The 18,451-nt window shown below is 42.5% G+C and overlaps 1 protein-coding gene across 1 annotated transcript in view; it reads left to right on the plus strand.

The window, feature by feature from the left end:
* The window catches only part of LOC138285403 (collagen alpha-1(XXVIII) chain-like), a 196,383-nt gene that overhangs the window by 130,875 nt on the left and 47,057 nt on the right, over window positions 1–18,451 (plus strand). The window contains exons 26-31 of the mRNA XM_069225287.1: window positions 2,059–2,127; window positions 5,467–5,535; window positions 6,137–6,205; window positions 8,393–8,473; window positions 11,467–11,502; window positions 13,249–13,285. Of these exons, the coding sequence (XP_069081388.1) occupies window positions 2,059–2,127; window positions 5,467–5,535; window positions 6,137–6,205; window positions 8,393–8,473; window positions 11,467–11,502; window positions 13,249–13,285 (361 nt within the window). The remainder of the gene's footprint in view (window positions 1–2,058; window positions 2,128–5,466; window positions 5,536–6,136; window positions 6,206–8,392; window positions 8,474–11,466; window positions 11,503–13,248; window positions 13,286–18,451) is intronic.

Genomic DNA, 18,451 nt, shown 5'->3' on the forward strand with positions numbered 1-18,451 from the left:
GAAGGAATACTCCGTCACAAACATGACGGATATCCCATCTGCCATATTACGATCCCCATAGAACAGAATGAAATTGTGATACAGCGGACAGGATATCTGACTTCTAAATCAGGCCCTTACCCATTTAAATGCCTTTCAATGCAATATTTCCCATATCAATCTATATCTTTGCTGTACAGCATCAACAAGATGCTGTGTAGTATGGCCATATGAAAAAAAGCAAACAAGCAAAAAAAGCCGCTCAATGGATTGGTAAAGAGAAAGTAATCAAAAAGAGGTAGCACAAAAGGGCTTCTTTTTAAAGGTGAAAAGGCCAGTAGCAATTTGTTGCCTGGGACTCCCCCATAAAATAGAAATTAAAAAAGGCAGGCTAAAAGAGACAGTGGGTATGGTGGGCAACAGAAGAGTCGGTGGGGTGGGAAGCTACAGGGAATGGGTGGAGGGAGGGGAAAAGCATCCCACATGGAAGACCAACATAGTGGGATGAAACACACAAGCTAGAAAGCAAAATTGAGCAGAAGGAGGGAGGGAGCTTGGCAGGGCAGAAGTGGAGAACCGCTCAAGAAAGAGAGAGCTTGCAACACTAGGGAGAGAGCAACAAGGATAGCAGGGGACACATACTTAGCAAGGAGAGAGAAGCACATGAGGGAAAGAGCTGGAAAACACATGCAATGTGACTGAGTGCTAATGTGAAAAGAAAAAAGTAGTTCTATTAAAGTGAAGCTTGAAGCCAGTTAGTCAAAGAGATGGTAAAAGTATTTGCTCCAAGGGAGGGACAAACACAGAATGGGCAAGTTGAGACAAGGAAAGACATCCAACAAGAATCATGCAAATGACAGCAACAAGAAAACCAACCAATGGTAAGCAGGTGGGGAGGCTGTAAGCCCCTGTAAGTTGTTGGTAAGCCCCACATTAGGTGTTTTGCTGGACCTAAAAATGGCACATGTACATTACTGACATACAATACTACAATCAACACACCCACCCCTGGCAAGGAAAGCCCCTCTGCTAGAGGACACACCACCTTTACTCCTTTTAAGGGAGCATAGAAAACTATGCCTGTCCCTGCAAACCTCATTCTTTTAAGTGGGAAGGGAAAGGCAGGGGTTAATGAAAGGTACAAATATGCTGGGCTTAAAAAAAATACTGTAAAACGTAGTTAAATGAGCACAAGCCTTGGACATGTGTGCTATAGTGCTTTGGCAAAATCTTAACCAGCTTGAGTCTAATTTTAGATTATCAAGGTTACAGATACTTCAAGTTCTCAAACTTTGACTTCATTTTTTGTATGCGTTATATTGAAGTTAGCTCATAAGATAGTTAAGCAATTGAGCAAAGATATCTGTCTGCAATCTAAAGATCAGATGGTTAATCTACTGGATCCAACTCAAGCTTTAGTCATTTCGAGGTCAGAAATAATACCATTGAAATGGACAAAAAAAGTACCTACGTTTTCTGTGTCAGGAGACACATTTATTTGTGGTTATTATCCTCTTCAAAACGTATAACGATATAGTGCAACCTTTATTCCAACAAGTAATAAGCTGATCTTAAAATGGGATTCCCACCCCAAGTGCCAACCAAGTGTGAGTGCTGTGAGTTATCAGGATGCAACGAAAGGACATGTAAGATTAACCTTGACCTTTTCTAGAAAAGTGAAACAGACTCTATTACTCGTATATTTAAAGCCATCTTGTTATTTGACCACTTTGGAATTTAAATACTGCACTGGATGAAGGCCAATAATAAGAGAAAAACAACATTTAGATCTTCTTGTTCACCACAGTGATTTTTCTTGGATTTAAAAAACATATGGGCTTCAGTTACACACAGAGATGGTAAACGAAAATGAATTGCTGATTTGACTTGATTTGTTAATGTTTAAGTGAATTGGTGACACTTTCAACAAGGTACAAGTTGATGAAATTGAGTTTTGTGAGTGTAAGGGACATGTGATGTAAATCTTTACTAGAGGTTCTTACTGAGCGGTCAGCTAAAAATACTGATCCAACATGGCATATTAAAGAACCTTGTGACATTTCTGTTATCTCTTTTTAGGGTGATCAAGGTGTAAAAGGACCATTAGGGCTTCCAGGTCCACCTGGCGAGGGCCTTCCAGGATCTAAGGTAAGTCTATTTTGTTCTGACTTCATCTTAAGGCAAAACGCCTGTGCAAGACAACCATGGTACGTACAGCCTGATGACAGGATCCAGCCCTATATTGAGCCCCAACCTTTGTGAAAAGTAACTAAAAGTAGCCAATAGTCCACATGTCAAGATATTCAACTGCACCAATTGAGAATATGAAAACAGCGCAACATGACTTAAGTATTTAGAGGTTATTTGACACTCCTCAGCCCAGTTCTCAAGAAGAATTAATTTCAAAACAAAACTGGAGAAATTCATATTTCATTTGGCATGGTAAATTGTAGGCAAAGTTTTGAGGATCCTCACTTTGCCAATTAGGATGAGCCGTGGACACATGTTCCTTACCTCGTTATCTCCTTCACTCCTAAAACATGACTCTTTTATTGTTTGCAGAATGAACTGCTGAGTGCTTTGAAGCGTAGAGCAGGTAGTCATTCATGCTCATATCAGTGCAATTTCACCCGTATAATGCAACCCATTCCATGAATGCTAGTTATCTAGGTGTTTGCATGGTCGAAGTTATTCTCACACACTTCCTAAAACACGTACGTATGTGCAGCCCCACACTTGCGGTGACATGGGCTGTGCTTTATCAGCAACACGCACAGCAGGGAAATACAATCCACAATAGATCACAATACACTCAGAAACTCTTCCCCCTTCCATTCACATATTCTATTGTGTCTTATTCGGGCCTTTTGTCGCCAACCTCATCCTTATGCGCAGAGGCAAACCACAACTCCGGACCTCACACACAACACCAAAACACTGAAACCCTTAGGCTATGCAACAAATACACACTCAAACAACCACAGAGGTGTCATGGAATCGTGTGCTCCCCCTCTGCTTCTCCACTTGCGGGCTGTGTTAGGTTCACGAAGCACTATAGAAACAGAAATAAAACAATAACTTGAGCAGGTGTTGCCTCGGCTGTGAAATGACGGGTTGCTGTAGATGATGTGCAGCATCTAAAGGGAATCGTGTCTGAGACCGTTTTATTAGGGTTGAGCCTGCGTTGCATTCGCTCGCACATGCGTACGCAGCGAGACGCTTTTGTATTTAGAAAAGGGCTTGGAGCCCTGTCAACTTCACGTCAGTGTTTTTTATTGGTTTGTGGGCTTGCCTAATAAAATCTGCTTGCTTTCATTAGTCAAAGGCACGCATACGTCATGCCTTTTCCGGTGGCTAGCCCTCCTCGAGCGCATCGACCAAGTACAGAAAACATGCGAGGCTCGCTGTTTTCCATCGGGCTCGTGGACTCCTTTTTCTCTAATTTACAAGCGCGATCTCGCTTGGCAGAAGTCGAGCGCTTTACATGGTTAATTTCACCTTTTCGGGTTATGTACATAAATGCACTTTTGCCCGATAGGTGAAAAGTCGGGTTAGGAGTTTACAACGCGATCAGCTCTAACATGAGCAAACGCGAGACCTGTTGCATTGTAAATGCTTGTTTACTCTTCTGCTTAAGTGCACAAAGCTGTGCACCACAGGCTGGGTGTGAGAAACTCCTAGAGCTAGTCTGCATACTTGCTGACGTGTTTCTTAGTTGTAAAATATTGTCAATCACTCATCACGGGGCAATCCTCCTCGATTAGACGGGACCTCTTCAATAACTTGTAATAAGACAAGAGTGTCATCTCCTTCAAATCACTCACCTAGAACATCAGTGAGTCACACCCACGCTATTTATTGTAAAAGAGCAGGGAAAACAATTTCAGTCTGAACATTTTTTTATTAACGGAGACTGCGCTACAAATAATTTCCGTCTCTTCATTGTTTGTGTTTCCTGCAAGACATGTAATTACTATTTTAGTTAATGTACTAACTTCTGAGTAAAATACCAATGTGTGCGCATACAAAAATGAATACGTCACTTGGCGTTGTTAAAATGTATGTTGCAGTATCTGGAGGAAAGCTTTCTTTCATTCGCATAAAACTCACAACAAAATTGTCAAAGTTAACCATATACTTGATATTCAACGTGCGTTACCCGAAAGCATTATTGCAACAAAAATAAATGTTTATTGTTATTAATGAAATGCTTACTAAGGATTCGGCAGCTGCATTATGTTCTATGTTTCCGATTGAGGGGTGGCGTGGAAGAGCAGGGCTGGCTTTAGTGTTGGTGGCGACCAGAGCGACAATCTTTTTTGCCCCCCACCGCCAAGACCTCCCTCCACAGATTTCCTCACTACCACCATCCAACAATACCCCTAATCTCTCCATAGCCCCTCCCTTGCATGCATTTAGTTTGTTTTACAGCACTGCTTGTACCAGTGTGGTGTCAGAACACTTTGCATCACACACACATTATACAGAGACAATGATTCATACATGTATACGTCTATAGGAAATGTTTTATAAAACAATGGGGATTACAAGGTGTAGGAATCACATGTAATCCATACTAGTAGACAGTATATTTTAAGAGCGCTTGGTCTGGAGAAGCACAAACTCAGCATTTAAAATGTAGCATATTGGTTGGGGTTTGGCTTAACTAATAATATATTTCTACCCAAACAAACCATTTTTAGAAACAGTGGAATAATGGAAGACCTGGAAAAATATAACGTTCTAACCTATACCATGCAGTTTGTATGCAGGTCTTTGATGACAGTTCATAGGTCACTGTTCTATATTGTGATTGTAAATTATGAACTGCAAGAAACAAAAGGATTTCTGTGACAAATACAGTAGCCCACTGAACTATCTACATAAATTACAGTTCTGTGGTCCGCATGGCACACATTCTTTACAGTACGCATATTAACCCTCTGTGTTACTTTAGGATGAGTCAAAACCTCTAGAAAAAACTCCAGTCTTTCTCATGCAGGAACATTAGCCAGAGTTACCTCTACATTTTTATTGTTGCATGAAAACTGCTGGACACATAAGGAACTCTGCAGCGAATGCTTTTAAACATATAAGTTATTTCTAAATGCAGCGCCTTGCCATAGACACTGCCGCCCTATAGCCGGCCCTGTGTTTAGAGTAGGAAGTATTTTGTCTCTTGATAGTATGACAGCGTGAAACTTTGTCTGTGCAGGATACAATTCAAAACTATGGACAAAGAGAAATGGCAGTCATCATGAAAGGGGGAAGATAAAGAAGAATCCACTGTGTGACTGTGACAGTCCATATTGTAAAGGGAGGGCTTGCTGGTCTTTATCGTGCATCAAACTCATTATGTCCTAATAGCATTGGCAGCGCAGTACTGAGTCCCATTGTTTTTCTAACCATGAGAATGCTGTAGGCCATGATCCAGGAAAAGGAGAGCACCACAAAAGCATCCTAGCTAAATGGTTTCTTTTTTTCCAGGGCACTATTGGAAGACCAGGACCACCAGGTCCCACTGGACCCCCAGGCGAAGGAATTCAGGGACCCAAGGTAAAAAAAAATTGAAGATCTTTAAACTAATTACTTTTCTAAATAGTTCACTGCCACCTCTTTACTGTAGGCAAGTAAAAGCTAAAAACATATTAAATTGCATACTTTTTTCGTGAAATGTTGCATACCTCCATGACAATTCTCCAAAATTACATGAAATGTGGTTTGCCAGCATCTCAAGTGACTTTTGTAACACACTTATCCTAAAAATGGTATTTGATACACCAGCACAAGACTATTCAACCAGAAAATTTCTCTCTCAGAGACACTTTCTGAGAATCAGACTCCCCGCGAATATCTCACAAGACTTATCTTTTGGGAGTTGTGCTCTTGCTTAAAAAGAGTTATGGAAAACTTGCATAATACAGAACTTTGAGAATTTTAGATTAATGCAATAATGGAATTTCACAAGCTTCTCTTGTGTAAATAACATCCAGCTGAGGCCTTTACTGAATATTACTGTTAGAAATGATTCATGTATTTTTTACCAAAAATGGTTGTGTTTCCTCAAAGACAGCCATTTTATAAGAAATACGTTGTCATGGACAAAGCTGCACCAGATAACCTACATTTTGATCTTTTTGATGCATTTATTTTACAGGGTGAACAAGGATTACAGGGGAGGCTGGGCCCTCGAGGACCTCCAGGCGAGGGACTAACAGGGCCAAAGGTGAGTAAAATTAATACTGTGGCTCTGGGAGTAATGGAAAAACGTTTTCAGGTCTTTTCTTTTTTCACAAATGTCAGTCCCATTATCAATGACAATCTACCTGGGATCACATATTTGAGTCAATTCCTACCAATCAATGCCACAAGGCACACATTACAAGAGAAATGTCTTGGCCTTCCACAACTTGGTCATAAATGGATACACAAATTCTTATCTGAAATGTATCTGTGGGTCTGATGAACCAGCAGACTTTCACCAGCCAAGTGCAGATCATCAAAAATGAAAGCTGATACGCATAGAAAGTCCAAAAAAAATCCTCACCTCTTGTCTACATATTGTGATCTATAGTGATCTATATTTTGTAATTCATAAATTTTTTTAATCAGTTTTGATCTTGTTTAAGAACAGGTGCATTGTTCTGATCTCGTTCAAGTACAATCCACGTTTCCCAGTGACACTTCTTGGTTGACTTTCCAGAGGATGGTCATGCCTCTGTCCTGAAAGTGCTGCATAAGATTGTTATTGATAAGCCTGAAAGAGGTACCTTTCACTGCCTACATGAATACAGCTAAATACCCAGGGCTGTGGAAAGGAAATTCCTGAGGAAGTGATGAAGTGACGATGTGAAGTCGCCAGCAACTTCTAGAGGCATTCCTGTGTAGACTATATTCTTACCTGCAGGCTACTGTGAACTGTTCCTCAACAACTAGCAACCTTTTTAATGAAAACCATAGCAAGATCAGTTTACTGAAGAAACTATATAGAATAGTCTATGCTCCAAGAGCTCACCATACAACAAGACAAACAATAAACAGTCATAAGAATACACTACATACTCTCCAATAATTTACTTTTGATAAAATGTAAGTTTGGAGTAAATTTATACAGCCACAAATGATTTCCTGAAAATTAGCTTTCATCCACATTGAAAATCAGCATAATGTGTCACTTCTTGAAGATATCTGGAAAAACCATTCCATAGTTTTAGAACAAGAATCTAAAGTAATGTTCCCCCATATGTTCTTTCATGTACCATGGGCAAACCAGAAGTTAAGGTCCTTGACAGCCTGTAGATCGTAAGGAAGATGTAATAGATCATTTTCCATGGTTAGCCATATTAAGCAGGGAGATGACTGATTACCTAGTTCAGGTCCCCTCGCGCCTTCAAAATATGATCACATTTTCTGTGGTTAGTGATACTCCTCGCTGCTCGGTTGTGCATATAATATACTTCAGCAGCATATGTTGGCTTTCCTTTGTAGACTAGCAATCAATACTGGCCGCTTACTAACACACTGTTTTATAAACAGTGCTTAATTTCTGCCGGCGGTTGCAGGGGGTGGCACTGGCACACATTTTTGTGGATCTGATCTTTTTTTCAACATCACACTTTAAACCAGAGCACAAGAGATAAAAAGAAGACAACAAAGAAAGAAAAAGAAAGGGACTGCTTGAACAACAGTGGCAAAAGTAGGAAACACCAATGAAAAAGAATCTGCAAGAGGAAGAGAAAGAGACAGCAAATGTAGGATGGTGGAAGAAGTATAAACATAATTAAGACTCAGTGGCCTTCTTATAGGGAAACACTGGCATTTGACAGCACCAGTGGTAGCCTCTTAAGAACAAACACTGGACCACTGAAACTATTGTATCTTTTAACGAGTTAAGCACTGATTACATTAGAAAGCCAAAGCCCAGTTACAAAGAAGAATATTTATTAAATGGCAAATGATTTTTGTTCTAGAACTCTGTCATCAACTTTCAGTACTTTATTATGGACATCCTCTTTTTCAAGTAAACTTTTACCAACCCAGACTAATTGTTAACACATGGACAACTTATATTTAGAGATGATTGAAAGTATGTTAAGTCCTACAAATTATTTCAATTAATCTTATAAAATCTTTATGCTACTATGCTTATAACAAGTATACACTGAGTACCACAATTCGGGCTTCTAACCACAGTTAAGGATGATATACACAACAACCAACAATAATACTGTTGGTATGTATATACAATACAAAGTGAACAAAAAGCTAGAACATGATGTTTTATGCTGCACACTTGGAAATCCAGCTCACTGTGTACACCAGGTTTCTTTTTGGAGGAACTTAAAGCGTGAAAAGGCTTTAATAAAAATGAATAAAGTGTATATTTAATTATTGTTTTTATTATATTTTTAAGGGAGATCGTGGCTCATCAGGAGAAAAAGGCAAGAAAGGAGAAAGAGGCGATGTGGGTGATTCTGGATATCCCGGAGAAGCGGTGTGTAGACCAGGGTTTCAAAATACAGTGTTATTATTCCTCACAATGATTATTCATCTCAAAACAAATACACAAATAACCACATCCACTAATAGCCAACGTAACAGAGCATGTTATTATTGTGAAGTTAAGTCTACATATATATATTCAACACTCATAACAGGCTGCATGTACCCAGATGTAGCCTGCACTAAAACAGTCCTTTAGAGAAAATAAATACACACACATAAAATAGTCAACACAAATACGTAGATTGCTATTACATCTGTTTTGCACCCTCTATAGCTGCAGTATTCAAACAGAGTAAACAAGTATAAGTATATATATTTTGCATCCACCTGTTGCATGTGCTCTTGCATACTTTGCACGACAAATAGATTTGTTCTATGTTTCACCACATATACCCTGCAACTATGCCCTCATCCAACACATATTTTTCCCTAGATGTAGGTAAAAACCAATTCGATATCTAGTAAAGTCAAAATGCTGCCAAAGCTAGTTTGGCATCCTCTAGCGGTAAGCCATCTTATCATAATATCAAATAAAATGTCTTCAACCAAATAATTCCACCAAAACCTAGTTTGCTTCTTTGGAGTAGAACCTCCAGTAGGAGGCAAAAGAAAGTTGGTTCTTATATAGGCAAAAACAAAGATTCTTAGCTTTGAATGATTTTTTTGCAATGTTACAAAAAATACAACATGGGCAGCAAGCCCACTGAACAGCACTTCCCCTTTGTTCCACAATAGGTAATTTCCAAAGAAGCATTGTGCACTTGCTATACGCACCAGCTTCTCAAGGGTGCGACCTGAGGCCACAATAAAGAAAAAACCATACAGTGGCTCACCACCAGTAAATAATGATGTGAAAGGGTCTGAGTCAAAATGTAGAATGTGCCATATATTTTTTACTGTGGTTGTACAGTAGACATATAAATCCAAATGTTACAGCAAAACTACACAGGCAGCACATTCCAGTCACCACTGTGAACTTATTATGGTTGTTCTTATTATTTTATACAGCCAATATACCATAATATGCGTCTCGTGAAACTGTAGTTCACGTAGTACTTTTATAACTACTTACATATGCAATGATTGCGAGATCATGGTAAAAAATAACACCTTTATTTTTGACTGCTTTCTATGGGCGAGCGCAAAGCACTCAGTCCATTCAGTAATCTCTGTTTGGGCTTCAAACCATGCCCATGCCACGTCAGTCACTTACGTTGGTTTGTGGGCTTGCCTTTTCAAATCCACTTGCTTTAATTTGTGAAAGGCATGCATACGTCATGCCTTTTCCGGTGTTTAGCCCACCTACACGGCACCGGTAAAGTACCAAAAACATGCTAGGCTAGATGTTTTCAGCCTGGGGTCCAGACTACTTTATCTGTTTATTTTCCACGCAGCGCGATTGCGCTGCATTTTACATAGTGCAATTGCGCTGCATTTTTTTTTGCTTTACAACACTAATAGCTCTAACTCGAACAAATGCGAGGCCCGTTGCACTGAAAATGCGTGGTAATGGATGGAGATGTTCCTAAACAGAAAGACCAAATGAAAGAGTTGGTGTGAATAGGTATGGTGCTATGGATTACAGTTTTCAAGCCATGTACAATGAACGAATTTGTTTTCCACAATGATTGGATATGTGGTAGGCACCTAGTGATGTAGGATATGCAGATAGATCTTTGTTCATTTTCATGTTTCGCTGGGTGCATTGACCATACATGTATTACATGCTATAGGTCAAGTACATGTTAAATTGTAGTGGAAATAGTATTTATGCATGTGTGAGATCTTTGATGCATTAGGAGTTTTTTTTTCTTTCCTGGGGCATAGTGTAGAGAGAGGGTTTGGCTTGTAAATAAGGATTTGGAGAGGATCCAGGTAGACTTGGAAAAGTAGTTTACAATATTGCCAATTCTTCATTGAAGAGTTTTTGGGAATCAGGATGATTCTAGCATGTTTGAAGAAAGCTTGCATGGCCTTTTGGATAAAAAAAGCTCTAAATGTAGATAATGCTACGGAAGAACACCTAGTCTTATGTATAGGTGAGCATCTATGCTGGCATTTTCTGAGTAGTAATGAAATTGTAAGATATTATGTACAGAGACGTGAGTTAAAGATTAACATTTGGTAAAAGCCAAGTCATCAATGAATTTAACAATTGTGCCAGTTTAGGTACAAATAAATAGTTTCAGTTTGTCACACAGTAGTTATTGAAAATAAACGTAGCATAAGAATTATGTTTGATAAATGCATTCAGATGGATTGAAGATGGAAAAGGTTAGTTTGTTGCTATGTATCCAGTGACTGCTTACTTGTAGGCATAAAGGCAAGGCAATAAGGAGGCTGGCAAACTTAGATTTTTACTCAAGCTGGTTCAACAGTTGTGTATTGTTGATAAACATGTAAAATGAAACTAACAGAGAGGATGAGAGAAGAGAGAAGATAAACTTACAGATTGAAATGTTTAGATGAGAGAAAGAGAGCCATAAGGGGCACCAATGGTCAGAGAAGATAATATAGAAAATACTATTAACCCAGCTAGGATGGAAAGGTAGACAGTTTCAGATCTGGTCTACGATCCCTGGCTGCTGCACAAGTGAGGGTCAAGGGTGTGGAAACTGCTAGCAAATGTAAGAGGACTAGCACACAGGCACCACCAACATCCTGAAGCCTATACAGCTTATCAAAAGACAATGTTGATGCTTCTCGCTGGAGTAAGAGAAAATAACAACTTTCTCTGATCAATATCTAGGCTCATCATAAAGATGTAACCCTGCTTTGCAACTTAAAAATCCAAACGCCGCTTGGAAATAACAAACATGTTCAGAACCTCAGCCACAAATGACTTGTTAGATGAATTCTAATAAAATCAAATCACATTAATAAGTAATCAGTGAAAAAGTTGTATTCAATCAATGCATTTAGATAACTGCAAAATTATTGTAAATGTCTGTTTTTTTAAATACCAACTGATCCTCTTTGCAGGGCAAGACTGGACCGAAAGGAGAGGCAGGTCTGACGGTGAGTGACTGTATTTTGTAAACACTATTAGTACAGCCAAATATAGACAGATGTTTGCTGTCTGAAATTACACTGGTATATTCATTAAATAGCATTAGCTGCAAGGAAACAAGGTATTATCCCAGAATTTGTGTTCAGTCGTGTACAGAATGTCTCAGAAACAGATCAAACTGACGTAGCATTTAGAGATGGCTGGATGAAAAGATCACACCAGCAAACTAAAACAAGCATCGGTAAAGCAATCGGTCTAGCTTAAATTTTGATTCTAGGCCAAAACATTTAAAACAAAGCCTGCTGATAATATAATGTGTGATGAATTAGTGTACTTGTGAAATGTAAAATAGTTCCTCATGAACTGTAAAGCAAGCACACTTAAAAAGGAGAAAGGATACATGAAACAACCAATTAGCGTGAGGTGAGAGGAAAAGTCTACTAACGACGGAGCTGAAGCCCACCTTATGTATATTTGAAATCAGTTGTCAAAATAGGCCTTGCAGACAGCTATGTTGTGAAGTCACACTACAAAAATGTTTTCCATTCAGAACTATATTTAAGGGACAACTTTGAAGCACATTGTCTTTAATTGACTTCATATGCCATCGTAATAGCAGATCACACTGCAATACAGGCCATTATGTATGGAATCGCAAAGGACATTAAAGATCATCTGTTAATGTTAAGAGCTGACAGATAAATGTGTTACATTGTTTAAAGAAATGTCAAACTCCAGGGTGAAATAAAGACATTTAGAAACTAAGACAACTGCCAACAAAGAATTGAACTGACACTAAGGCGGTCATTCTGACCGCCGGCCGCCATGCGGTCACCGCCATTTGGCCGCTCCGCGGTCAAAAGACCGCGGAGGCCATTCTGGCTTTCCCGCTGGGCCGGCGGGCACCCGCCAAAGGAGCGCCCGCCGGCCCAGCGGGAAAGGCCCTGCAACACAGAGGCCGGCTCCGAATGGAGCCGGCGGTGTTGCAGGGGTGCGACGGGTGCAGTATGCAGACAGTGAAAATCATGCTGGGGCCCTGTTAGGGGGCCCCACGACACCCGTTCACGCCATCCTGTTCCTGGCGGTAAAAACCGCCAGAAACAGGATGGCGTGAAGGGGGTCGGAATCTCCATGGCGGCGCTGCAAGCAGCGCCGCCATGGAGATTCAGCCCAGCCAGGTGTAATCTGGCGGGGAAAACGACGGATCCCCTTTTCTGACCGCGGCTTTACCGCCACGGTCAGAATGGGCACTGAAGCACCGCCAGCCTGTTGGCGGTGCTTCCGTGTCCATCCACCCTGGCGGTCCAGGACCGCCAGGGTTGGAATGAGGGCCTAAGTGAGGTGTTTTTCTTAGAAACATCCCTGTTGATCTTATTTTTCTAATTGGCAGCAGAAGGATATAACGCTTGTCTGAAGTCAATAAGTAGACAGTAGAGTTGTAAACTTCTGAGCAGTGAGTTAGTGAGGCATCAGTAGATAAGCTGAGATCCACTAGTGGATTAGTAAGTCTTTAAGCAGTAATTTTAGTGAATTTTCATTACCCCATCACTTTAAATCTATAACAGAAACAGTTCTACGAGATCTGTTTATTTGTCATCACTTATCTGTGGCAGTTCTTACCTGTTACTAACACTTCAGTTTGAAAACACCTTGGGGACTAACTCAGTAGTTTCATAACACCCAAAACTTTTATTAAGAATATAGAAAAAATTGATGACTACCAGACATATAAATATATTTTCTATTTTTCACAGAGAGAAGACATCATTAAACTCATTAAAGAGATCTGTGGTAAGTTTGTGTGATGGGTCCCTTTATTATATATCTTCAGATGTAACTCATGGCTGTATAGCTCAAAAATCTGGTGTAAGGAAATGCCTCCTTGGCATGGTTACCCCCTTACTTTTTGCCTTTGCTGATGCTATGTTTTGATTTGAAAGTGTGCTGAGGCCTGCTAACCAGGCCCCAGCACCAGTGTTCTTTCCCTAACCTGTACTTTTGTTTTACACAATTGGCACACCCTGGCATCCAGGTAAGTCCCTTGTAACTGGTACCCCTGGTACCAAGGGCCCTGATGCCAGGGAAGGTCTCTAAGGGCTGCAGCATGTCTTATGCCACCCTGGGGACCCCTCACTCAGCACAGACACACTGCTCGCCAGCTTTTGTGTGCTGGTGAGGACAAAACGAGTAAGTCGACATGGCACTCCCCTCAGGGTGCCATGCCAACCTCACACTGCCTATGCAGTATAGATAAGTCACCCCTCTAGCAGGCCTTACAGCCCTAAGGCAGGGTGCACTATACCATAGGTGAGGGCATCAGTGCATGAGCACTGTGCCCCTACAGTGTCTAAGCAAAACCTTAGACATTGTAAGTGCAGGGTAGCCATAAGAGTATATGGTCTGGGAGTCTGTCAAACACGAACTCCACAGCAACATAATGGCTACACTGAAAACTGGGAAGTTTGGTATCAAACTTCTCAGCACAATAAATGCACACTGATGCCAGTGTACATTTTATTGTGAAATACACCCGAGAGGGCACCTTAGAGGTGCCCCCTGAAACCTTAACTAACTACCCGTGTAGGCTGACTGGTTTTAGCAGCCTGCCACACTCGAGACATGTTGCTGGCCCCATGGGGAGAGTGCCTTTGTCACTCTGAGGCCAGTAACAAAGCCTGCACTGGGTGGAGATGCTATCACCTCCCCCAGGCAGGAGCTGTAACACCTGGCGGTGAGCCTCAAAGGCTCACCCCCTTTGTTCCAGCACCACAGGGCACTCCAGCTAGTGGAGTTGCCCGCCCCCTCCGGTCATGGCCCCACGTTTGGCGGCAAGGCCGGAGGAAATAATGAGAATAACAAGGAGGAGTCACTGGCCAGTCAGGACAGCCCCTGAGGTGTCCTGAGCTGAAGTGACTCTAACTTTTAGAAATTCTCCATCTTGCAGATGGAGGATTCCCCCAATAGGGATAGGAATGTGACCCCCTCCCCTTGGGAGGAGGCACAAAGAGGGTGTACCCACCCTCAGGGCTAGTAGCCATTGGCTACTAACCCCCCAGACCTAAACACGCCCTTAAATTTAGGCCCATATTTATACTTTTTGACGCTAAACTGCGCTAACGCAGTTTAGCGTCAAAAAGTTTTGCGCCGTCTAACGCCATTCTGAAGCGCCATGCGGGCGCCGTATTTATGGAATGGCGTTAGACGGCGCAATCAGACCGGCGCTGCCTGGTTTGCGTGGGAAAAAACCACGTAGACCAGACAGCGCCGGCGTAGGGGGAAAATGGCGCATGGGCGTCTTAAAATGGGGCAAGTCAGGTTACGTCGAAAAAATCGTCTTAACCCGACTTGCGCCATTTTTTAACGACGCCCATCCCCCATCAACATGACTCCTATCATTGTAAAGATAGGAGTCATGCCCCCTTGCCCAATGGCCATGCCCAGGGGACTTCTGTCCCCTGGGCATGGTCATTGGGCATAGTGGCATGTAGGGGGGCACAAATAAGGCCCCCCTATGCCACCAAAAATAAATATAAAAAATAAAAAATTATACTTACCTGAACTTACCTGAATGTCCCTGGGGTGGGTCCCTCCATCCTTGGGGGTCCTCCTGGGGTGGGCAAGGGTGGCAGGGGGGGTCCCTGGGGGCATGGGAGGGCACCTGTGGGCTCATTTTGAGCCCACAGGCCCCTTAACGCCTGCCCTGAGCAGGCGTTAAAAAGTGGCGCAAATGCGCCGTTTTTTGCCACGCCAACTCCCGGGCGTCTCTTTTGCCCGGGAGTATAAATACCACGTAAAGGCCTGGGAGTCCTTTTTTAGACGGGAACGCCTCCCTTGCATATCATTAACGCAAGGAAGGGGTTCACGCTAAAAAATGACGCACATTCCGGGAACTTTGGCGCTATTCGCCTCTAACGCCATAGTATAAATATGGCGTTAGTTGGCGTTAGTTTTGCGTCGAAATTGCGTCAAAAAAAACGACGCAATTTCGGCGCAAACGGAGTATAAATATGGCCCTTAGTATTTAAGGGCTTCCCTGAACCTAAGAATTTAGATTCCTGCAACTTACAGAAGAAGAGGACTGCTGAGCTGAAAAACCCCTGCAGAAGAAGAAAGAAGACACCAACTGCTTTGGCCCCAGTCCTACCGGCCTGTCTCCTGCCTTCAGAAGAAAACTGCTCCAGCGACGCTTTCCCTGGGACCAGCGACCTCTGAATCCTCAGAGGACTGCCCTGCTTCCAAGAGACCAAGAAACTCCCGAGAACAGCGGCTCTGTTCAACAAAGACTGCAACTTTGTATCCAGAGGAGCAGATTTAAAGACCCCTGCAATCCCCGCAAGAAGCGTGAGACTTGCAACACTGCACCCGGCGACCCCGACTCGACTGGTGGAGAACCAACACCTCAGGGAGGACCCTCCGGCGACTCCGAGACCGTGAGTAACCAAAGTTGTCCCCCCTGAGCCCCGACAGCGACGCCTGCAGAGGGAATCCCGAGGCTCCCCCTGACCGCGACTGCCTGACTTTGAAATCCTGACGCCTGGAAAAGACCCTGCACCCGCAGCCCCCAGGACCTGAAGGATCGGAACTCCAGTGCAGGAGTGACCCCCAGGAGGCCCTCTCCCTTGCCCAGGTGGTGGCTACCCCGAGGAGCCCCCCCCCTTGCCTGCCTGCACCGCTGAAGAGACCCCTTGGTCTCCCATTGACTCCCATTGGAAACCCAACGCTTGTTTGCACCATGCACCCGGCCGCCCCGCGCTGCTGAGGGTGTACTTTTTGTGTGGACTTGTGCCCCCCCCCTGGTGCCCTACAAAACCCCCCTGGTCTGCCCTCCGAAGACGCGGGTACTTACCTGCTGGCAGACTGGAACCGGGGCACCCCCTTCTCTCCATTGAAGCCTATGCGTTTTGGGCACCACTTTGAACTCACACCTGACCGGCCCTGAGCTGCTGGTGTTGTGACTTTGGGGTTGCTCTGAACCCCCAACGGTGGGCTACCTTGGACCCCAATCTGAACCCCGTAGGTGGTTTACTTACCTGCAAAAACTAACATTACTTTACCTCCCCCAGGAACTGTGAAAATTGCAGTGTCCACTTTTAAAACAGCTAAATGTGTTTTATGTAAAAAGTGTATATGCTATTGTAATTATTCAAAGTTCCTAGAGTACTTACCTGCAATACCTTTCAAATGAGATATTACATGTAGAATTTGAACCTGTGGTTCTTAAAATAAACTAAGAAAATATATTTTTCTATAACAAAAACCTATTGGCCTGGAATTGTTTCTGAGTGTGTGTTCCTCATTTATTGCCTGTGTGTATGTACAACAAATGCTTAACACTACTCCTTTGATAAGCCTACTGCTCGACCACACTACCACAAAATAGAGCATTAGTATTATCTCTTTTTGCCACTATCTTACCTCTAAGGGGAACCCTTGGACTGTGCATACTATTCCTTACTTTGAAATAGTGCATACAGAGCCAACTTCCTACATTGGTGGATCAGCGGTGGGGTATAAGACTTTGCATTTGCTGGACTACTCAGCCAATACCTGATCACACGACAAATTCCAAAAATTGTCATTAGAAATTGATTTTTGCAATTTGAACTATTTTTCTAAATTCTTAAAAGTCCTGCTAGGGCCTTGTGTTAGTCCCTGTTAGCATTTCTTTTAGTGTTTAAAAGTTTATGAAAGTTTGAATTAGAACCTAGAACTAGTTTTAGATTCTTAAAAAGTATTCCAACTTTTAGAAGCATAATGTCTAGTACAGATATGAATGTGGTGGAACTCGACACCACCCCTTACCTCCATTTTCAGATGAGGGAGCTAAGGTCACTCTGTAAAATAAAGAAAATAACAATGGGCCCCAGACCTTCCAAACTACAGTTCCAGGAGCTTTTGGCAGAGTTTGAAAAGGCCAACCCCTCTGAGGATGGCATCACAGAGGATGAAGATAGTGACTTGGAGGAAAATTCCCACCTACCAGTCCTAACTAGGGAGAACAGGGCCTCTCAAGCCCTGTCTCCAAACATAATAGTCAGAGATGCTGGTCCCCTCACAGGAGGAACCAACCTCTCTGAAATCACTGAGGATAATCCCAGTGAAGAGGACATCCAGTTAGCCAGGATGGCCAAAAGATTGGCTTTGGAAAGACAGATCCTAGCCATAGAAAGGGAAAGACAAGAGATGGGCCTAGGACCCATCAATGGTGGCAGCAACATAACTAGGGTCAGAGATTCTCCTGACATGTTGAAAATCCCTAAAGGGATTGTAACTAAATATGAAGATGGTGATGACATCACCAAATGGTTCACAGCTTTTGAGAGGGCTTGTGTAACCAGAAAAGTGAACAAATCTCACTGGGGTGCTCTCCTTTGGGAAATGTTCACTGGAAAGTGTAGGGATAGACTCCTCACACTCTCTGGAAAAGATGCAGAATCTTATGACCTCATGAAGGGTACCCTGATTGAGGGCTTTGGATTCTCCACTGAGGAGTATAGGATTAGATTCAGGGGGGCTCAAAAATTCTCGAGCCAGACCTGGGTTGATTTTGTAGACTACTCAGTAAAAACACTGGATGGTTGGATTCAAGGCAGTGGTGTTAATGATTATGATGGGCTGTACAATTTATTTGTGAAAGAACACCTGTTAAGTAATTGTTCAAATGATAAACTGCATCAGCATCTGGTAGACCTAGGACCAATTTCTCCCCAAGAATTGGGAAAGAAGGCGGACCATTGGGTCAAGACTAGGGTGACCAAGACTACCACAGGGGGTGACCAAAAGAAAGTGGTCACAAAGCCTCCCCAGGGGAAGAGTGTTGAGACATCCAAAAACAAAAATAGTAAAGAGTCTTCTTCAGGCCCCCAAAAACCTGCACAGGAGGGTGGGCCCAGAGCCTCTTCACAAAACAATTTTGGGTACAAGGGTAAAAACTTTGATCCCAAAAAGGCCTGGTGT

This window comes from Pleurodeles waltl, chromosome 3_1, assembly GCF_031143425.1.
Source record: "Pleurodeles waltl isolate 20211129_DDA chromosome 3_1, aPleWal1.hap1.20221129, whole genome shotgun sequence".
NCBI lineage: Eukaryota > Metazoa > Chordata > Amphibia > Caudata > Salamandridae > Pleurodeles > Pleurodeles waltl.